At 41.2% G+C, this 18,471-nt stretch overlaps 1 protein-coding gene across 3 annotated transcripts in view; it reads left to right on the top strand.

Annotated features, from left to right (window-relative positions):
- Positions 1 to 6: 6 nt before the first annotated feature.
- Positions 7 to 18,471, top strand: part of BICD1 (bicaudal D homolog 1 (Drosophila)) — a 278,365-nt gene continuing 259,900 nt past the window's right edge. For all 3 annotated transcript variants that reach the window (XM_011955142.1, XM_011955143.1, XM_011955144.1), the window contains exon 1: positions 7 to 472. In XM_011955142.1, coding sequence (XP_011810532.1) covers positions 260 to 472 — 213 coding nt within the window. In that variant the 5' untranslated portion in view covers positions 7 to 259. The remainder of the gene's footprint in view (positions 473 to 18,471) is intronic.

An 18,471-nucleotide genomic window follows, 5' to 3' on the forward strand; every position in this document is an offset into this window, starting at 1 on the left:
CGAGGACACATGCGGCGGCCTTTGCCGCCTCGCTCCTGACCCTCTGCCCTGTTCTCCATGTTGCATTTCTCGTCAGTTTCTCGGGCGGTGTAGCTGCCGCTGCCACCAGAGCCGGCGGGGCATCGCGCTGCTCATTCATCCAGCGTACTTTCTTTTCCATTTCCACCCCTCCCTTCCCATTTCCTTCTCCCTTTCCCCGCCAGCTTTGCATCCATCTCCCCTACCCCGTCACCCCCTCCTGCTTCCATCCACCGGGGCTATGGCCGCAGAAGAGGTATTGCAGACGGTGGACCATTATAAGACTGAAATAGAGAGGCTGACCAAGGAGCTCACGGAGACCACCCACGAGAAGATCCAGGCAGCCGAGTATGGGCTGGTGGTGCTGGAGGAGAAGCTGACCCTCAAACAGCAGTATGACGAGCTGGAGGCTGAGTACGACAGCCTCAAACAGGAGCTGGAGCAGCTCAAAGAGGTGAGTTGCCTGTCACCTCTCCCCTTCCTGGCCCGCACTCCCCCCACCCGCAAGGCCCACTCATCATGATCAAGAAGTCATGAAGGAGGTGATTGAAAGGGCTGTTTCTTCTTCTAGGGCCCTTTGTTGATAAGAGAAGACTGAAAGAGTCCATTGTTTTCTCCCCCAAGAGAAAAATTGCCAAAGAAATGAATATATAAGCTGGAATTTGGGAGGCAATGGCTGTTTGGCCTGCGGGGGAGAGAGATTCGTAAGAGTCTTCACGTCTCAGCACTCTAAGGCGACATTCAAGTGGGTTGGAATGTATAAATCAAACTTCCCAAAACCGCTGTTATCTCAAACCCAGGTTTCAGCGACAATTTCCTAGTCCACAGAAGTGATGAGGTTTGTGCCTGAGGACCCACAATTTCAGAATGTAGACTGTGTGTACCTCAGCTTTCCTCTAGATGTAACCGCTCCTTGGTGAGAGAGGGAACTCCTCACCAATCCCATTTGACAAAGGCTAGGCAATCTTCATTCTGCTTGGCTTTAGTCATTCTTGTCGTTGGGCTGCAGGAGAAAAACAACTTTGCTGGGTGATCCCATTGCCTTGATTTCACCTCGGAGGAGGCTGGGCCATGCCCAAGTCTTATGAGGTCACCCTGACTAGAAAAAATTTAACTCACCTACAAATAGTCTGAAAGAGTGGTGTATATGAAATACGTGGGTAGTGTTGCATTTCAAATGAGGCTCTTCTGGTTGAAATGATATATTGATAAAACCAGAATATCACAAATGGGTGATGTATAATATCTGTCTTCAGTTTTTTTGTATTTGGCCTCTTTTAAAGCCTGGCGGATGTATGGGAGAAAACAATGAACGTGCTTTGATTTCCTATCAGGCACTCTTAAGAACATACATATTGTTTAAGTAACTCGGTCTGTTTTACCTGATTCTTGAGGCACTATGGGTAGAAAGTAGCCACTTATAAATTTAAATGTAATATACACTCCTTTTCTATGCCTCAAGTCCTTATTTTTAGGTGCATATGGACACTTAAATGTTAATTATTGTTTGGCATATAATATCAAAAATCTATTATGAGTTTGGTTTCTCTTGGGAGGGGTCTTATTTTATGCTGTTACAGTTTAAAAAATGTGATTTATGACATAATGAATCAACTTGCCTTCCAATTTAGTATGTAATATGGTAAGCATTTATACTTTTAGATATGTCTTATTTTATTTGGATGCCTGTCTACCAAAAAATAAATGTACCACCTATGATTAAAAATCCCAGCTAGAAATCTAATTTTTGTGTGTGTCAGGCTGTACATTTCTAGTTCATGTTTTACTTACTATGTACCTGTCTGGTCTTAATAACAGCTGGACTTGTTTATATTTTCCAACTTAGATTAGGCTGACATATTTAAATGCAGTGATGCTAAACCTCGTGAAGTGAGGAAGCAGGATGATGACTGTAATTCTCAGAGATGTTTTGGTGTTGTCTATACCTATCAACACTGCTTTGCCAAGACAGGGAAGTGCAAACCAGAAACTGGTAAGCCATCACCTTTTTGATAAGGGAGATGGACTTAATTTAATGAGATGTACGTGTTACTGACTTTCCTGCTTGATTTAAACAATCCTTCTAGGGATATTTCTGTCATTGCACTTACCTTGCATAGCAAACCTTAATGCAGTTGTGTTTTGCCTTTGCTACACTATGAGCTTTGCATCCAAAGTCTTTAACACAAAAGCTAGCACACGGTGGGCATGAAATATTTTATGAAAGAATCAGTTTGTACCAGAAGAAGGCACACTTTTGTCAAACGTTCAGTAGTCAATATTGGTTAGTGTTAGAGAAATACTAAGAAAATTAGGATGTATAGGAAGTGACAGATACTAATAAAACTACCTGTATTAGTTTCACCAGCAGTAATGAGAAAAATGTGAGAAAAATGTTTTTTAGGAATAATGTAACTGTGGTTTCTTAATACAGAATGATGCAAATACCAGCTAAAATTTTTTCTATAAATATGTTAATGTGTATTTTGTCCTGTATAGCAGGAGGTTAATAAAAATTTATCAGCATTATTTTTACTAAATGATTCTTTTCATATATTTATTTTCAGTTGCATTTAGCATAAGTGAAATTCCAGATTCCTGAAAAACTGGTTTATACAGTTATATAAAAATGTATTTTAAGTAATAAAATAATTATTATAGTTGATTATTTGATAGTGAGGCCTTTTATTTTTATTCTTTAAACATGGAATATACTTTAGTTGGAAATATAACTTAAATTAGTTAAATCGATTTCAAGTAATATTTCTTGTATGAAAAGTAAATCCAAAATAATTGTGCAAACTGAAGTGTTCCAACACTAATATTATATAGAAGTCAGTTTTGAAAAATATATTTTGTGAGTGTTTTGACTTTTCAAAAGGAAGTTTTGCTCATTATCAGGTGTATATAGTAAATTATGTTGCATTGTATCTATAAAGCCAAGCATAAAATAAATCTGGCTTATTTCTGGGATCTTTGAACAAATATGATTTATTTAAAAATAATTGAACCAGTTTATGGGAATGTCAACAGAAAACTACTGTATTAAGTCCAAGTTGGACATTAGTAATTTGCAATGTAGCAACATGGCTCAGTCTTTGCAGGTCATTTTGTTTTCCAGAGTCAGTACTCACCAATGTTGCTACCTTCTTTCCCAGGCTAGGTACTGCTGTGACAATAATGCAAGTGGGCAGTGTTGCCTGAAGATGTGCAATATTACAAAATCAAGAAGATGAAATTCATTATACTTTTTTTCTAGTTATTTCTTCTCTTAACTCAATTGTTTTTTGACCTGGCCTGATGTTGTTTAGTGCTCTGCATGGACTACTGTAATTCAGCTCACAAAAGAACACACTTGAAAGAAAAATACTAAGGATTTGAAAAAAGGATGACTTCTGACATCATCAGAATGTTCTCCTTTTCATGATTCTTTGGGCAGCTGGACAGAGCAGTATGTCCACTGGAATACTTGAGTCTGGTTTTGTGATTTCACAAGTAACACTTGCTCTTCAGTGACCTGAGTGAGGGTCACCCACACCCAGTTATGTTCAAGGCCTGGCTGATTATATGTTTGGGATGTACGTAAATCAGCACTGTGCGCCTGTCACCCAGGCCAGAATAGTGTTTGAAGAAGAGTCATAGCTCCAAAATAACCTGAAAACTAAAAATATACCTATATAAAAATACCCTAGATCTTAAACTTAAGAGTTTTTTTGAACTTAAAAATGGTTGAAATTTAAAATGTTGTAAAGTTGAAAAAGAGCCCCTTTAGAAAGGAATGATTCAGCATTACTGGTGGCATTTTAAAAAGGAAATGTATCTGTGAGACAGCTTTAGAAAAGTTTTGCAGCTTGGATACCGTAAACTATGCACTAATGAGCTTCAACCCATTTTCTTGCTCATTTTGTCAACCCCGACACCAAGGATAGTTACCAGCTGCTGAAGAAGCACTTTCTGGACATTGGGCAGCTTTTCCTTTTGTAGCCAACTCTATGCTTTTTCAGGGTTATAGTTAATTCATTCAACACAAAAATATGTACTTATACAGTTTTAGAGCTTGTCACATTGGTGACCTGATGAATGCGATTTAATTACCTAGATTCATCTTTAAGCAGAATTGTTTTCCTTTCAGATGCTTAGAAAGATTGTTAGTTTCTTTTATATCTTTAAGTTGGTGACCTGATGAATGCCGTTTAATTACCTAGATTCATCTTTAAGCAGAATTGTTTTCCCTTCAGATGCTTAGAAAGTTTGTTAGTTTCTTTTATATCTTTAAGTTCTAAATCACAAAATCATATGGCAAGAAAAACCCCACATTTCTTTTCCAATCTATGAATAAAGAGAAAGTTAATACTTAATTGACCTGAACTATGATTTTTAACTTCTCTCATTGTTTTTATTTTTTTATTTTATTTTTGAGGTGGAGTCTCGCACTTTCACCCAGGCTGGACTGCAGTGGCACAATCTCGGCTCACTGCAAGCTCCACCTCCCGGGTTCACACCATTCTCCTGCCTCAGCCTCCCAAGCAGCTGGGACTACAGGCACCCGCCACCACGCCTGGCTAATTTTTTGTATTTTAAGTAGAGATGGGGTTTCACTGTGTTAGCCAGGATGGTCTCGATGTTTTTAAAGAAAAAATATTTACATTTATCATCAAATTAATCTTAAAATCTAAAATACATTAAGATATGCTTTTGGAAACTGTTTACAAACAACCTCAACAAACAAACATCATCGCTTTCAATCACATCTCTTTTTTTCTGGACCCAGTTGTTCTAACTTGCACTACCCCTTCTTTTTTTTTTTTTTTTTTTTTTTTTTTTTTTTTTTTTTTTTTTTTTTTTTTTTGAGATGGAGTTTCACTCTTGTTGCCCAGGCTAGAGTGCAATGGTGTGATATTGGCTCACTGCAACTTCCACCTCCCAGGTTCAAGTGATTCTGCTGCTTCAGCCTCCTGAGTAGCTGGGATTACAGGCATGTGCCACCACGCCTGGCCAATTTTGTATTTTTAGTAGAGACAGGGTTTCTCCACATTGGTTAGGTTGATCTTGAACTCCCGACCTCAGGTGATCCACCTGCCTCAGCCTCTCAAAGTGCTGGGATTACAGGCAACTGTGCCCGTCCCCTTCTTTTTATTTCAAATCAAGATTTCGTCTCTGGCGAAGTTATTTCTCACATATAACTTAGCAAGACTTTATCATCTTTTATCACATTCCGCATGTTTATGTGAGTATGTATGACAGCAATGGTTTGAAGATTTCTTCAGAACTTTTTGCTTGCAAATATTTTGCCCTATCATCCCCTTAAATATACTTGTACTCATGGATATTGCTTTCCAAATTTGAAAATAAGGTAATTAATTACTTGCATGTTGAAATATACATAAAGGACTTGCCCACACATTAGATTCCACCTGTAATTATGGCTTTGAGGAGAGGAGGGCATGAAGGGCTTCATAGTCTTAGTATTAAATAATTCATTATGCTAAAGGAGAATGCATGTAAAGTCAAGTGGCAGGAGATGCAATTGGGAAAGGGCCATGGCCACATTTTGTCTTTGTCTTGGGGATGTGGAGCCATTGCAAATAAATGAAACAGTCACTGTGTTTAATTTTACCAGTCTTCAAAACAATTCAGAGGGCTTACTACTCATTTTTACTGATAAGAAGATAATAAAAATAATAAAGCATTGACTTATGTACAAGGCTCCATTTAGAACTAGGTTCTTTACAAGCCTTGCCTCTAATTCATGCAGCAATCCTTACACAAGGTAAGTGTTGCTTGCATTATATAGAAGAGGAAACTGGGTCTTAGAGAGGTGTAGGTCTCTTCCCAGGGCCACAAGACCAAGTGATGAAACTTGGAAGAAGCCCACTTTTTTTTCACTGCATCGTACTACCTTAGAGTGTGAAACATCTCTGCCTAGTCTACAAACGCAATATAGAAGGTTATGGTGATGGTCATAATGGGTGGATTGAGGCTGTGCAGTGGGATAGGCAGTGGCAGTAGGGATCATGAGGGGGCACATCTAAGAGCTATTTGGGAGGTAGGGTGGAATAGGCATTGGATGTTACTATATGTGGAAAGTGAGGAAGACAGTAGAGTTGAGAATCTTCTCAGGCTGGATAGGAGGTGGTTCTATTTACAAAGGAAGGTATTATGGGGCAGAGCAGTTTTAGAGGGTGAAACTGATGCTCAAGTTACATGAGCTTTTGTTGTTTTTGACACAGGGTCTCTCTCTGTCACCCATGCTGGAGTGCGGTGGTGCTGTCACAGCTCACTGCAACCTCAACCATCCTGGCTCAAGTGATCCTCCCACCTCAGCCTCCCAAGGAACTGGGACTACAGACCCATGCCACCATGCCAAATTTTTTTTGAGACTGAGTCTCACTCTGTTTCCCTGGCTGGAGTGCAGTGGCATGATCTCAGCTCACTGCAACCTTCGCCTCCTGAGTTCAAGCGATTCTCCTGCCTCAGCCTCCCAAGTAACTGGGACTACAGGAGCATACCACCATGCTTGGATAATTTTTTTTTTTTGAGATGGAATCTTGCTCTGTCACTCAGGCTGAAGTGCAGTGGCCTTATCTCAGCTCACTGCAACCTCCACCTTTCAGGTTCAAGTGATTCTCCTGCCTCAGCCTCCTGAGTAGCTGGGACTACAGGTGCCTGCCACCATGCCTGAATAATTTTTTTTTTTTTCCCGAGACAGTCTCGCTCTGTTGCCCTGGCTGGAGCACAGTGGCACAATCTCGGCTCACTGCAACCTCTGCCTCCCGGGTTCAAGTGACTCCTGCCTCAGCCACCACCACGCCTGGCTAGTTTTTGTATATTTTTTAGTAGAGACAGGGTTTCACCTTGTTGGCCAGAGTGGTCTCGATCTTCTGACCTTGTGATCTACCCACCTCGTCCTCCGAAAGTGCTGGGATTACAGGCATGAGCCACTGCGACCAGCCTAATTTTTGTACTTTTAGCAGACAGAGGATTTCACCATGTTGCCCAGGCTGGTCTCAAATTCCTGAGCTTGAGCGATCTGCGTGCCTTGCTCTCGTAAAGTGTTGGGATTACAGGCGTGAGCCACTGTGCCCAGCCACATAAGTCCTTTTAATTCATGTTTTCTTTGCTGGGGAAGCACACATTGCATGATAGATTCAGATACTCAACTTTCTTTTTTTTTCTTGAGATGGGGTCTCATTTTGTCACCCAGGCTGGAGTGCAGTGGTGTGATTGTGGCTTACTGCAGCCTTGACCTCCTGGGCTCAAGCAGTCCTCGTGCCTCAGCCACCAAGTAGCTGGGACTACAGGCGCACACCGCCACGCCTGACTAATTTTTGTATTTTTTTTTTTGTAGACACGGGGTTTTGCCACGTGGGCCAGGTTGGTCTAGAACTCTTGAGCTAAAACAATCCGCCTGTCTTGGCCTCCCAAAGTGCTAGGATTACAGGCTAACTTTCAATTTAATAAAACAAAATTAATTTGTACAATTGGTTGTTATTTTATAGAAGCCTAATTTCTAGAGTATGGGATATAAACAATTTAATAATGTTTTCACCAGTTAGTTTGATTGCTTTCTAAGTTAGGAAAAATGAAAACAAACAATGGGCAAAGCAGCTGACTGGGGACAGTGAGGTCTAAGAAGGCAGTCTCTACTCACCCTTTAGGGTTATGGGGGCTGGGAGCAACAGTCCTCACTGCTCACTGACTAATCTTTATTAATCTTATTTAATCTTTACTGAAGATGCGTTAGCATTTTTAATTTAAGTGGTTTTTTTTTCCTCTTTTCTTTTGGTGAGGGGTGTGGGAGGTAGGGGAGTCTCGATATGTTGACCAGGCTGATCTTGAACTCTTGGCCTCAAGCGATTCTCCCTCCTCGGCCTCCCAAAGTGCTGGGATTACAGGCATGAGCCATCGCACCCAGCCTTTTCCATTTTTCATTTCAAGAGTTTGCTTTTCAAGAATTACAATTGTGTAATCATGACAGTTTTTATTGCAGTACTCCAAGCTAGAGAAAAGCATATATAAATTAATAGTTTTCCCTTCTTCTCCCACAGTTCTGTCTCTGTTGTTAACACTTTGCTGAGTATTCTTCTGTACTTGCTTTAAATGTCTTTAAACATATAGTCAGGGTTTTTGTGTGTGTGGTGTTTTTTTTTTTTTCTTTTCTTTTTTTGCTGTTTTCTTCCTTTGTTTTTATAAAAACAGGATCTTGCAGCCTGGTGTTTTAAATTTAGTAGTATGTCCTTTCAAAAGGCAGGTATTTCTGAGACAAGCCTGCATTTTTAAAGCACTGGTGAAGTGCGAAGAAAATGTGACCGATTAGGGAAGAAAACCAGAGAAGCTTAGAGTTTGGGTGACCCTGGGGATGTGGGAAGGTGGTGCACATGGTACCCTGAGGGTAGCATGGATGGTAAGTGAAAGAGAAAAAGGTGTAGGTTTGCGTAAAAGAAACCGATGGAATTTGGTTGCCCTATAGCAGACCCATGCAATGATACCAGGGGAAAAGATGGACAGTTTTGTGGGTGAATTAGCAATGATTTTGATTCCTTGTCTTGTTGGCTGCTGATGGAGATCCATGTATCAGCAGAATACCTGGCTGGCTTCCATGGCCAGCAAGAGCCAGTCCTGCAGTGTGACCACATCCTGTCCATTCTGGGTCTTGGTGGCCAGCCAGGATGATTCAGGCAGTTGGGCTTTATTACGTTATCCCTTCTTTGCCCTCTGAAAGCTGAGTTTTGAAATGGTTAGGATCTTATACAACATCTCAGATTCAGCATGCTGTGCAGGAGGTGGGGAGAAAGGGGTACAAAAGAGGAAAATATTCAGTGAAGGTATTCTTATTACAATGGAGGGGAATATGAAAATGGAAATTGATATCTTTTCCTCTTGGGATTTAATTATGTCTAAAATTAAGGTGTTGCAATACATAATCTCTGATTTTTTTTTTTTTTTTTTACCAGCTCTAAATCTCTGAGATGGCTATGTTTTAGAGCTATCTGTTCTGCTTATTTACTACCTATCCTTTACATTTCAAATTCATTCAATATTTTTCCAAGGTACAGAATAGTTTTGCCTAGTTGCAGTAATTTTCACCTAGGCTTCAGGGATCTTCCACCGTCTGTTTTACGTATTTTTTCTCCTTTCTTTTTCCACTCTGGTCACTCAGTTCTAGCCAAGATAATCCACCTTAGTTTAGCACTTGTGCTATGTCCCTCTCTCTCTCTCTCTCTCTATATATATATATACATATATAATTTTGAGATAGAGTCTCATTCTGTCGCCCTGGCTGAAGTGCAGTGGTGCGATTACGGCTCACTGTGGCCTCGACCTCACAGGTTCAAGTGATCCTCCCACCTCAGCCTCCAGAGTAGCTGGGACCATGGGTGCACACCATTATACAGGCTATTTTTTTTTTCACCTGATTTTGTTTTTACTGGAGGCTCAGGTGGCCCAACTAATTTTTAGAAATTATTATTTGCAGAGATGAGGTTTTGCTATGTTGCTCAGGCTGGTCTCGAACTTCTGGGCTCAAGTGATTCTCCCACCTCAGCCTCCCAAAGTGTTGGGATTGTAGGTGTGAACTACTGTGCCTGTCCTTCTATATATATATATATTTTAACCACTTCATAGTTCCCTTTGTCTTTGAACACTTGGTCCACACTCACTTTTCTTCTGGATTCATATTTTCTGATCTCACCTATTATGTTGTAGAACTGATATGTTAGGTTTGTTTTCATTGATGCATTTGTACTTGGCTTCAGAGAGGAGAACAAGGCCCTGTGAGTCACTGGGAGCCAGATTTTGCATCAAAATAAGTCAGTTTCTGACAAGTATAGTTGTAAAGTAATGGAATGAGGCAGACTTCTTAGGAAGTAATGAATTCCCTGCCACCAAAAGGGAGAAGCTAGTGAGCCACTTGCTGAGAATACTCTATGGGGGGTTATCCTTGGGAAGGGTATATCTAGAATGGTCTGTAAGGTTCCTTCTTATTCAGATTTCTTTGATTTTATCATTCCAGGTGTTCCAAATAATTTCCTAAGTTTGTGTTTTTTATACTCTTTTCCCCACCACCAGAGCACAGTGTTTCTGACTTGGTTAAAGTTTTCTGCTTTAATGTTTGGCATTTCACACTGTTTGATGACTGTAAACATTTGGAATGTTTTCAGAATGTCTCAAAACTTTATTTTGATTTATATTTTTGCTTTATTTTCAGAAGAAAACTAATGGGTAATATAAAGCTTTAAGGTGAGGGTATCTCTAAATTTGGAGAGCTTTCAGTGCAACTATACATTTTGAAGCTACATGGTTGCATTGAGGGAGGTCTACAGCCTCCAGAATCTTCCTTTTCACACACATGTGGGCACATGTACATGCACATGATTTTATATTTTGTCATTTACGCTTAGCCCTGTGTGTGTGTGTGTGTGTGTGTGTGTGTGTGTATATATATATATTTTTTTTTTTTATAGACCATGTTTTGCTCTCGTTGCCCAGGCTGGAGTGCAATGGCACGATCTCAGCTCACTGCAACCTCCACCTCCCAGTTTCAAGTGATTCTTCTGTCTCAGGCTCCCGAGTAGCTGGGATTACAGGCATGCTGGGATTACAACCACACGTGGCTAATTTTGTATTTTTAACAGAGACAGGGTTTCTCCATGTTGGTCAGGCTGGTTGCGAACTCCTGACCTCAGGTGATCTGCTCGCCTCGGCCTCCCAAAGTGCTGGGATTACAGGCGTGAGCCATCGCACTGGCCTGCTTAGTCCAACATTTTATAATCTGCATTGTCAACTAGTCAGTCCCCAGAATCTGTGGGTTCAGCATCCTTGGATTCTGCATCCTTGGATTCAACGCACCTTGGATTGAAAATATTTGGAAAAAAATTTCATCTGTACTAAACGTATACAGGCTTTTGTTGGTCATTGTTCCCTGAATAATTCAGTATAACAGCTATTTACATGGCATTTACATCGTATTAGGTATTATAAGTAATCTAGAGATGATTTAATGTATACTGGAGGATGTGTGTAGGTTACATGCAAATATTACACTATTTTATCTCAGGGACTTGAGCATCTGTGGATTTTGATATCTACAGGGGTCCTGGAACACCCACACCCTCACCAAGACTGAGGGATAACTGTATTTACATTATATACCACTCTGGTACTTTCTTTTTGCTTTAGATTGCCCATTACTTCTTCATCTGTTTCATTTATTCATTCAAAAATTTGTATTGAGTGGCTACTGTGTCGGGCATGGTTCCACTTGCTGGAGATACAGCGTTAAACAAGACAGACCCGATGGAGCTGCCTGGGTGGAGCTTATGTTTCAGACTGGGAAGAGAGTCAACGAACGAACATCCACACATATTTCAGTTGTGAGAGGTGCCATGAGGGAAGAGACAGACTGGCTGGGGAAAGAGTGATCAGGCAGTCTTCCCCAGGAGGTGAGACTTGAGCCCAGACCTGAGTGATGACAAGGAGCCAGTCACATGGAGACTGGGGAATGTGATTTTTAAGAAGAGGACAAGTGCCAAGATCTGCGAACTCTGTTGTAGTTGTTAGGGAAAGTGATGGGTTACCATACTCTGTGAAAATGACCATTCATATTTGAAATAATGACCATTCGGTAACATAGTGTATTGCCTATTAGATTTTTCTAATGAGGTATTGGGTCTCAACATTGGAAATGTTTGAGCAGAGCCTGGATATCTTCCTGAGGTCTTCTCTGAGAAGAGGTGGGTGGGAACCAGTGACTTTCAATACAGACTGTATGTTAGAATCACCTGGGTGATTTATAAAAGTACTGCTGCCTGGACGCCACTCCGGGAGAGTTAAATCACTCCTTGGAAGTGGAGCCTGGCTTCAGCATGTGAATCCCTCTTCCCTTAGAGATGCAGCCAGGGTGAAGAACCCCTCTTCTATATTTCCAACTTGAGGACTAAATGACCCCATGGGCATAGAAGTGTTTAGTAAGAAAATCTGGTTCCAGGCACAGTGGCTCATGCCTGTAATCCCAGCACTTAGGGAAGCCAAGGTGGATGGATCATACAGGGCCAGGAGTTTGAGACCAGCCTGACCAACATGGCGAAACCCCATTTCTATTAAAAATACAGAATTAGCTGGGCCTGCTGGCATGCGCCTGTAATCCCAGCTACTTGGGAGACTGAGGCATGAGAATCGCTTGAACCCAGGAGGTGGAGGTTGCATTGAGCTGAGATCGTGCCACTTCACTCCAGCTTGGGCGACAGAGCAAGACTCTGTCTCAAAACAAAACGAAAAACTGGGAAGTTATGAGCTAATATATAAACCTTCATTGTATAGTCTTTTAAAATTTGTTGTTTCTACTTTCTGAAAATGAAAACATTAAATCCTTTCTGAAAACCAGAAAATATCAAAAACTTAACTGCATTAGACAGAGATATACGTTAAATTTGAGTGCATTTAATTTTCTATTCTTGAGGACTGCTTAAAGTTTCTTTTAAAAGTTCTCTCTTATTATGTCTATTTATTTTATTCTGTTTGCAGTTTTTATGCCAACTTTGCACATTTGTAAATAGAATATTTAAAAAGGATTTTTTTTGAGGGATTGATCTCTAACTCGTGGGTGACTTTTAGTTGTTCTTTTGGTTATATATCTTTACTGTTTTCCAACATTTTAAGGAGAAAAAGCCTACTCTAAAATGTAATATTTAACTGCTGTGTTTCTGTCTTTAAATTTAGAATTGAAAATGATAACCTATTTACATTTATGGGAACAATAACAATATGCGTACAATAATAGTAGCAGTTTCCTTAAGAATGTTTTGTTGCAGTTTGGCGTGGGTCTATAATAGAAGGTTCAGAATGATGGGTCTTTGTTTTTCTCTTGCATACTGCAGAGTAATGTGGAATCAAATGCCACTATTGAAGAGCTCTTAGTCATCAATTTTTGAAATTGAAAGAGGTTTATATTGTAAGAGGGATGGGCCCTGTTGATAAGCCTCACTGATTGCTACTTTGTAGATGGTTTTAGGGGATATTTTGAAGTTGACCTTGTGTGAGGTTGCTGGATGGAAACAGGATGAGTTTAATCTTGTACATGACTTCTTTTGTTGAGCTGGAGATACTATTATCTTGCAGATTATCTCTTTGGCACGCACGACCATTTTTTTTTTTTTTGTCCTTTAAATCACAAACTGGCTTTCTTTTTGCTAAGGTTGGTGTGCTTAGATTCTTTAAGCTCCAAATCTCAAGAAAATATAGGAAGGAAAATCAACCATTAGAAAGAGAGAGAGAAAAAAAAAAGAAAAAATATAATGTGCTCCACACCAATTATAAATAGCTTTTGAATTGTTGGCTCCATAGATAATTTTTTTTTTTTCTTTTTCTTTTTTTTTGAGACAGAGTCTCACCCTGTTGCCCAGACTGGAGTGCAGTGACGTGATCTCGGCTCACTGCAACCACCACCTCCCGGGTTCAAGTGATTCTCCTGTCTCAGCCTCCCAAGTAGCTGGGATTACAGATGTGTGCCACCATGCCTGGCTAATTTTCTGTGTCTTTAGTAGAGACGGGGTTTCACCATGTTGGTCAGGCGGGTCTCGAGCCTCTGACCTCGTGATCCACCCACCTCAGCCTTCTAAAGTGTTGGGATTACAGGCGTGAGCCAGGGCGCCTGGCCTCCACAGATAATTTTTAAAAGTCATACCAGATCTTAATTAATGTTGGCATTAAAAACTAATGGTGGCTCACGCCTGTAATCCCAGCATTTTGGGAGGCCAAGACGGGTAGATCACTTGAGGTCAGGAGTTCAAGACCAGCCTGGCCAACATGGTGAAACCCTGTCTCAACTAAAAATAAAAAAATTAGCTGGATGTGGTGGTGCGTGCCTGTAATCCCAGCTACTTGGGAGGCTGAGGCAGGAGAATCTCTTGAACCTGGGAGGCAGAGGTTGCAGTGAGCCGAGATCACTCCATTATATTCCAGCCTGGGCGAGAGTCTCATTCTGTCTCAAAAAAAAAAAAAAAAAGGCTGAGGTGGGAGGATGACTTGAGCCCAGAGGACAGAGGCTGCAGAGAGCCAAGATCGCAATACTGCACTCCAGCCTGGGTGACAGAACAAGACTCCATCTCAAACAAATGAACAAATAAATGAAAACTAACTACGGTTAATGATCTAGTGATCTCAACAACAGAAGATCTCAGTTTGTCAATTATTTTTGTTTTTTTTTTTGAGACAGGGTCTCGCTCTCTTGCCCAGGCTGGAGTGCAGTGGTGTGATCTCGGCTCATTGCAGCCTTGACTTCCCAGGCTCAAGTGATCTTCCTGCCTCAGCCTCCTGAGTAGCTGGGACTACAGATGTGAGTCACCATGCCCAGCTAATTTTTTTGTATTTTTTGTAGAGACAGTGTCTCACAATGTTGCGCAGGCTCGTCTCAAACTGTTGGACTCAAGCCATCTACCTGCCTCGGCCTCCAAAGGTGCTGGGATTACAGGTGTGTACCACTGCACCCAGCCTCAGTTTGTTAATGTTTTACAGTAATTTAGAAGTAGAACCCTTTCTTAAGAGCATTCTCAGGTCTTCTACCTTAATTACTGTAGTTATTTCCAGTCATGTTTTATAATCAACTGCTATTTTTCATTGTGGCAACATAAGTAATATATTTTTGTAAATCATGTTGAAGTGCTTGGGACAATACAAACAATTATTTGCTAAAATTTAGACCAGGGTCTCAAAACAATTACATTTTTAGATAATGGTCACAGTAAGTCTTCTCGGGAAAAAGCAATGAAGAAAACTCTAGACCAATGAGATTTTAGTCACCATTAATCAATGCCAAGTGAAAAAATCTTAAGATGTGTTTAAATTTGTGATGCCAGTGTGATTCAGAAATTTGAAAAATGGATTTCAAAGTAATGCTGTGAGCAGATAGGTCATTGCATAAACATAACTAATGGTTCATTCATTCATTCCTACAATAATAATTCCATGTCAGATTTGGGTGTTGAGAATACAGCAGAGAACAAACACAACAGAAGGTCCATATTAGTGGAGCCTACATTTTGTGGGGGAAGAGAGATGATAAACAAAATGAATGAGTAAAGTAGATAGCACGTTAGATCGTCCAAAATGCTATGGGGGGAAAAAACCCTGGGAATAGGGAGATGGCATGTGAAGTGGAAGAGGGTTATGATTTTCAATAGAGTGGTCAGATAAAGCCTCATTGAGAAGACACAATATGGAGACCATGTGACTGGAGGGGACTGAGCTAGGGGGTGAATTGTAGGTGAGACCAGAGGGGGCCACATGATGTAGCAGCTTCTAGATTATCAGGACTTTGGCTTTTGCTCTGAGTGAGATGGGAAACTTTCAGAGAGCTTTGAGCAAAAAAGTCACAATGTTCTGTGCTTTTTCCCTGATTGAGATAACTTCTGCATACATTCAGGCAAGACTAAAACCCCCTTCAGGGAAAAGGAGTTTTCATTAACTCAGTATCCCATGAGGTATATGGCATTCTCTTCCTTCCCACCATAGCAGGTGTTTAATAGATGGTTATGGTATTGCCCTGATTTAGATTGGGAAAAAAATAAAGATGAAGTTATTAAGGCAGTCAGTTCTGGTCGGGCACGGTGGCTCACACCAGTAATCCCAGCAGTTTGGGAGGCTGAGGCGGGCAAATCACCTGAGGTCAGGAGTTCAGGACCAGCCTGGCCACATGGTGAAACAAAAATAATCCGGGCGTGGTGGCAGGCGCCTGTAATCCCAGCTACCCGGGGGTTGAGCCTGGAGAATCGCTTGAACCTGGGAGACGGAGATTGCAGTGAGCCGAGATTGTGCCACTGCACTCCATGCTGGGCGACAGAGCAAGACTCCGTCTCAAAATAAAAAGACAGCCAGTTATTTAAAAAGAGGTTGGAGTAGACCACTTGTTTTAAAAATAACCATTTGTGTGCCTAGATTAAGCCCATTTATTCAAAAGACACTGTGCTGACTTGCCTGGTTCCTTGTACCTGAATCTTTACCTAAGTGTCTTGTACTCTCTGTCCTTTATTCTCCAAAATATGAGCCATCCAGTAGACCCTAAGCAAAGGGGACATACAGACAGTCTCAACATTGTATTACTGGTTCTGTGCTATAGTTGTCATTCAGGTTCCTGAGAAAATGGATTGAATGCTTGTTATTCATTTATTTATCTATCAAGTCTTTAGAGAGCATCATCTATATGCCAGGTATTATGCAGGCTACACAAAAATTAGGAAGACATGATCTTTATTTTTAAGTTGCTTATTTGTTGTTGGAGGCAACAGAGATAAACAAATTGTGATATTTTACTGGAAAGAATATGGGTTTTTGAGTTAAGAACAGACTATGTTTGAAATCCCTTTAGCAGCTCTGTGTCCTCAGGCCAATACTTTAAATGATGTGAACGTTGGTTTCCTCCTCAGTAAGATGGAGAACGATAATAACTACAAGTGGTAAGGAAAAATACACGTGAAGGATTTAATACGATACCTGATGCATGACAAGCACTTGATAAATGATGGATGTGATGGTGACAATAATAGTAATAATAATAAAATAATAATGGGTTGGCTGTGCTCGATAGGAGTGGAGGGTAGCAAACCCAGCTTGAATCAGAATAATCTCTCTGATCAGGCAACCTTTGAAGGGGCTTTGAAGAATGAGTAGGGATTTTCCGGGGAGAGAAGAGGGGCAAAGTCGTTCAGGAAGATGAAACAGCCTGTAGAAGAGGGAAGGCTGGAGAGGGTGCTGCTTGTCAGTGTCTGTGTTGTTGCAGTAGGAGGGTAGATGGAATTGGGTGAGAGGGGAGGTGAGCTGGAGAGATGGTTTGGGGCCAGATGGGGAAAGCTGTGTGATGGGGCTTGTCAGTTTCTGCCAGCCAACACTTCAGCATAGCTGACTGTAACAAAGTTGGGAAGGCCTTGCTTTTGAGAGCCAGGCCTGGAGTACCTCTGACTAACAAGAGGTCTGGGAGGATCTGCTGCTCCCATGCCCTCCTTTGGGTGTTTTAGAGTCTGTTTGAACCTTCTGGGCTCCTGTGAATTAGGGAGTGGCAGCTCCTCAGTCTAACTCCTATTGTGAACAGGTTGCCTAATTGGCCCTTTGGTTTGGGCGCCCACTGTCCTTCCATGTGGTTGGATAGATGTTGCTCCCAATGACCCTGATCTCTTACAGACCCCTCTGATTCTTTACTCTTGGCTTTGAGAGCCCCTGATGCCCTGCTGTCTTGACTGAGCTTCTAATGGTTGATCAGACCCTTGAACGTTGAGTAAGAACTCCATACTGGACTTGAATATTCTCCTGCCCATTTGATTTGTTAATTAGGATTCATTGGCTGTTTCCCTGCTCTGGTCTTTTCTCTCTGTTGCTGCTGGTTCAAGTTTAATCTCCATTTTCCTTCTCCTCTGGGAAGTTTCCCTTATGCCTCTTGAACAGGGTCAAGAGCACTTAGGAGCTCAGATTTACACTGTATATCATGAGAAAAGCATAGAAAGTTTCAAAGCAGGAGAGTGACATAATTAGTTTTATGTTTTAAAACGAATTTTTGACTTTTGATTCTGGCAATACAGTGGTCCTGTGGTCTAAGACCTCTGACTAACCTTCCTGCTGGCAACAATTAAACATGCTGAGTGAAATAAAAAAGTGGCCCTTAAATGGAATGAATGAGTTGACTATTCGGTGAGGATGCTCAGAGTCTAAAACTGAATTAAAGCAGGAACTCTTAGAAGTAAGCACTGTGTTGACTGGGCACAGTGGCTCAGCCTGTAATCCCAACACTTTGGGAGGCCAAGGCGGGTGGATCACTTCAGCTCAGGAGTTTGAGACCAGCCTGGGCAACATGGCAAGACCCTGTCTCTACAAAAAAAACCAAAAAAGTCAAATTTAGGCGGGCATGGTCACACACACCTATAGTCCCATCTACTTGGGAGCCTGAGGTGGGAGAATCGCTTGAGCCCAGGAGATGGAGGTTGCAGTTAGCTGAGATTGTGCCACTGCACTCCAGCCTGGGCAACAGAGTGAGACTCCATCTCAAAAAACAAAATCAAAACAAACAAACAAAAAAGTAAGCAATGCATCAAATCTGACTTTTGTCTTGAATGCATTTGCTGAATCAGTATTGGTTCAATACTGAGCATTAGTTTTCTGGCCACTTAGAGTAGAGAAAATAGGAGATAAAGCCTAGAATCTCCCCAGATTTGGGCTCCAGAGGACCCTGCAACCATTGTGGGGGAAATTGGATGTGGTGGGAAAAACTGTATACCTCTTCTCAGACTTCATACCCCACCTGTGGGCTCTCACTATGGTTTGCAGACTGTTCACACCAAGTGTGTGTAGGAGGGAAGAAATCTTAGGGTTAGAATGAGAGTGAATGCAGATTGGTCATGCCTGCAGCTCTCTTTGAAGACACTTGCTATCATGGCAGGCTAGAAATAGTCACCATAGATAGTATTTTTTTAA

Source organism: Colobus angolensis, unplaced genomic scaffold (assembly GCF_000951035.1).
Source record: "Colobus angolensis palliatus isolate OR3802 unplaced genomic scaffold, Cang.pa_1.0 Scaffold397, whole genome shotgun sequence".
Taxonomy (NCBI): domain Eukaryota; kingdom Metazoa; phylum Chordata; class Mammalia; order Primates; family Cercopithecidae; genus Colobus; species Colobus angolensis.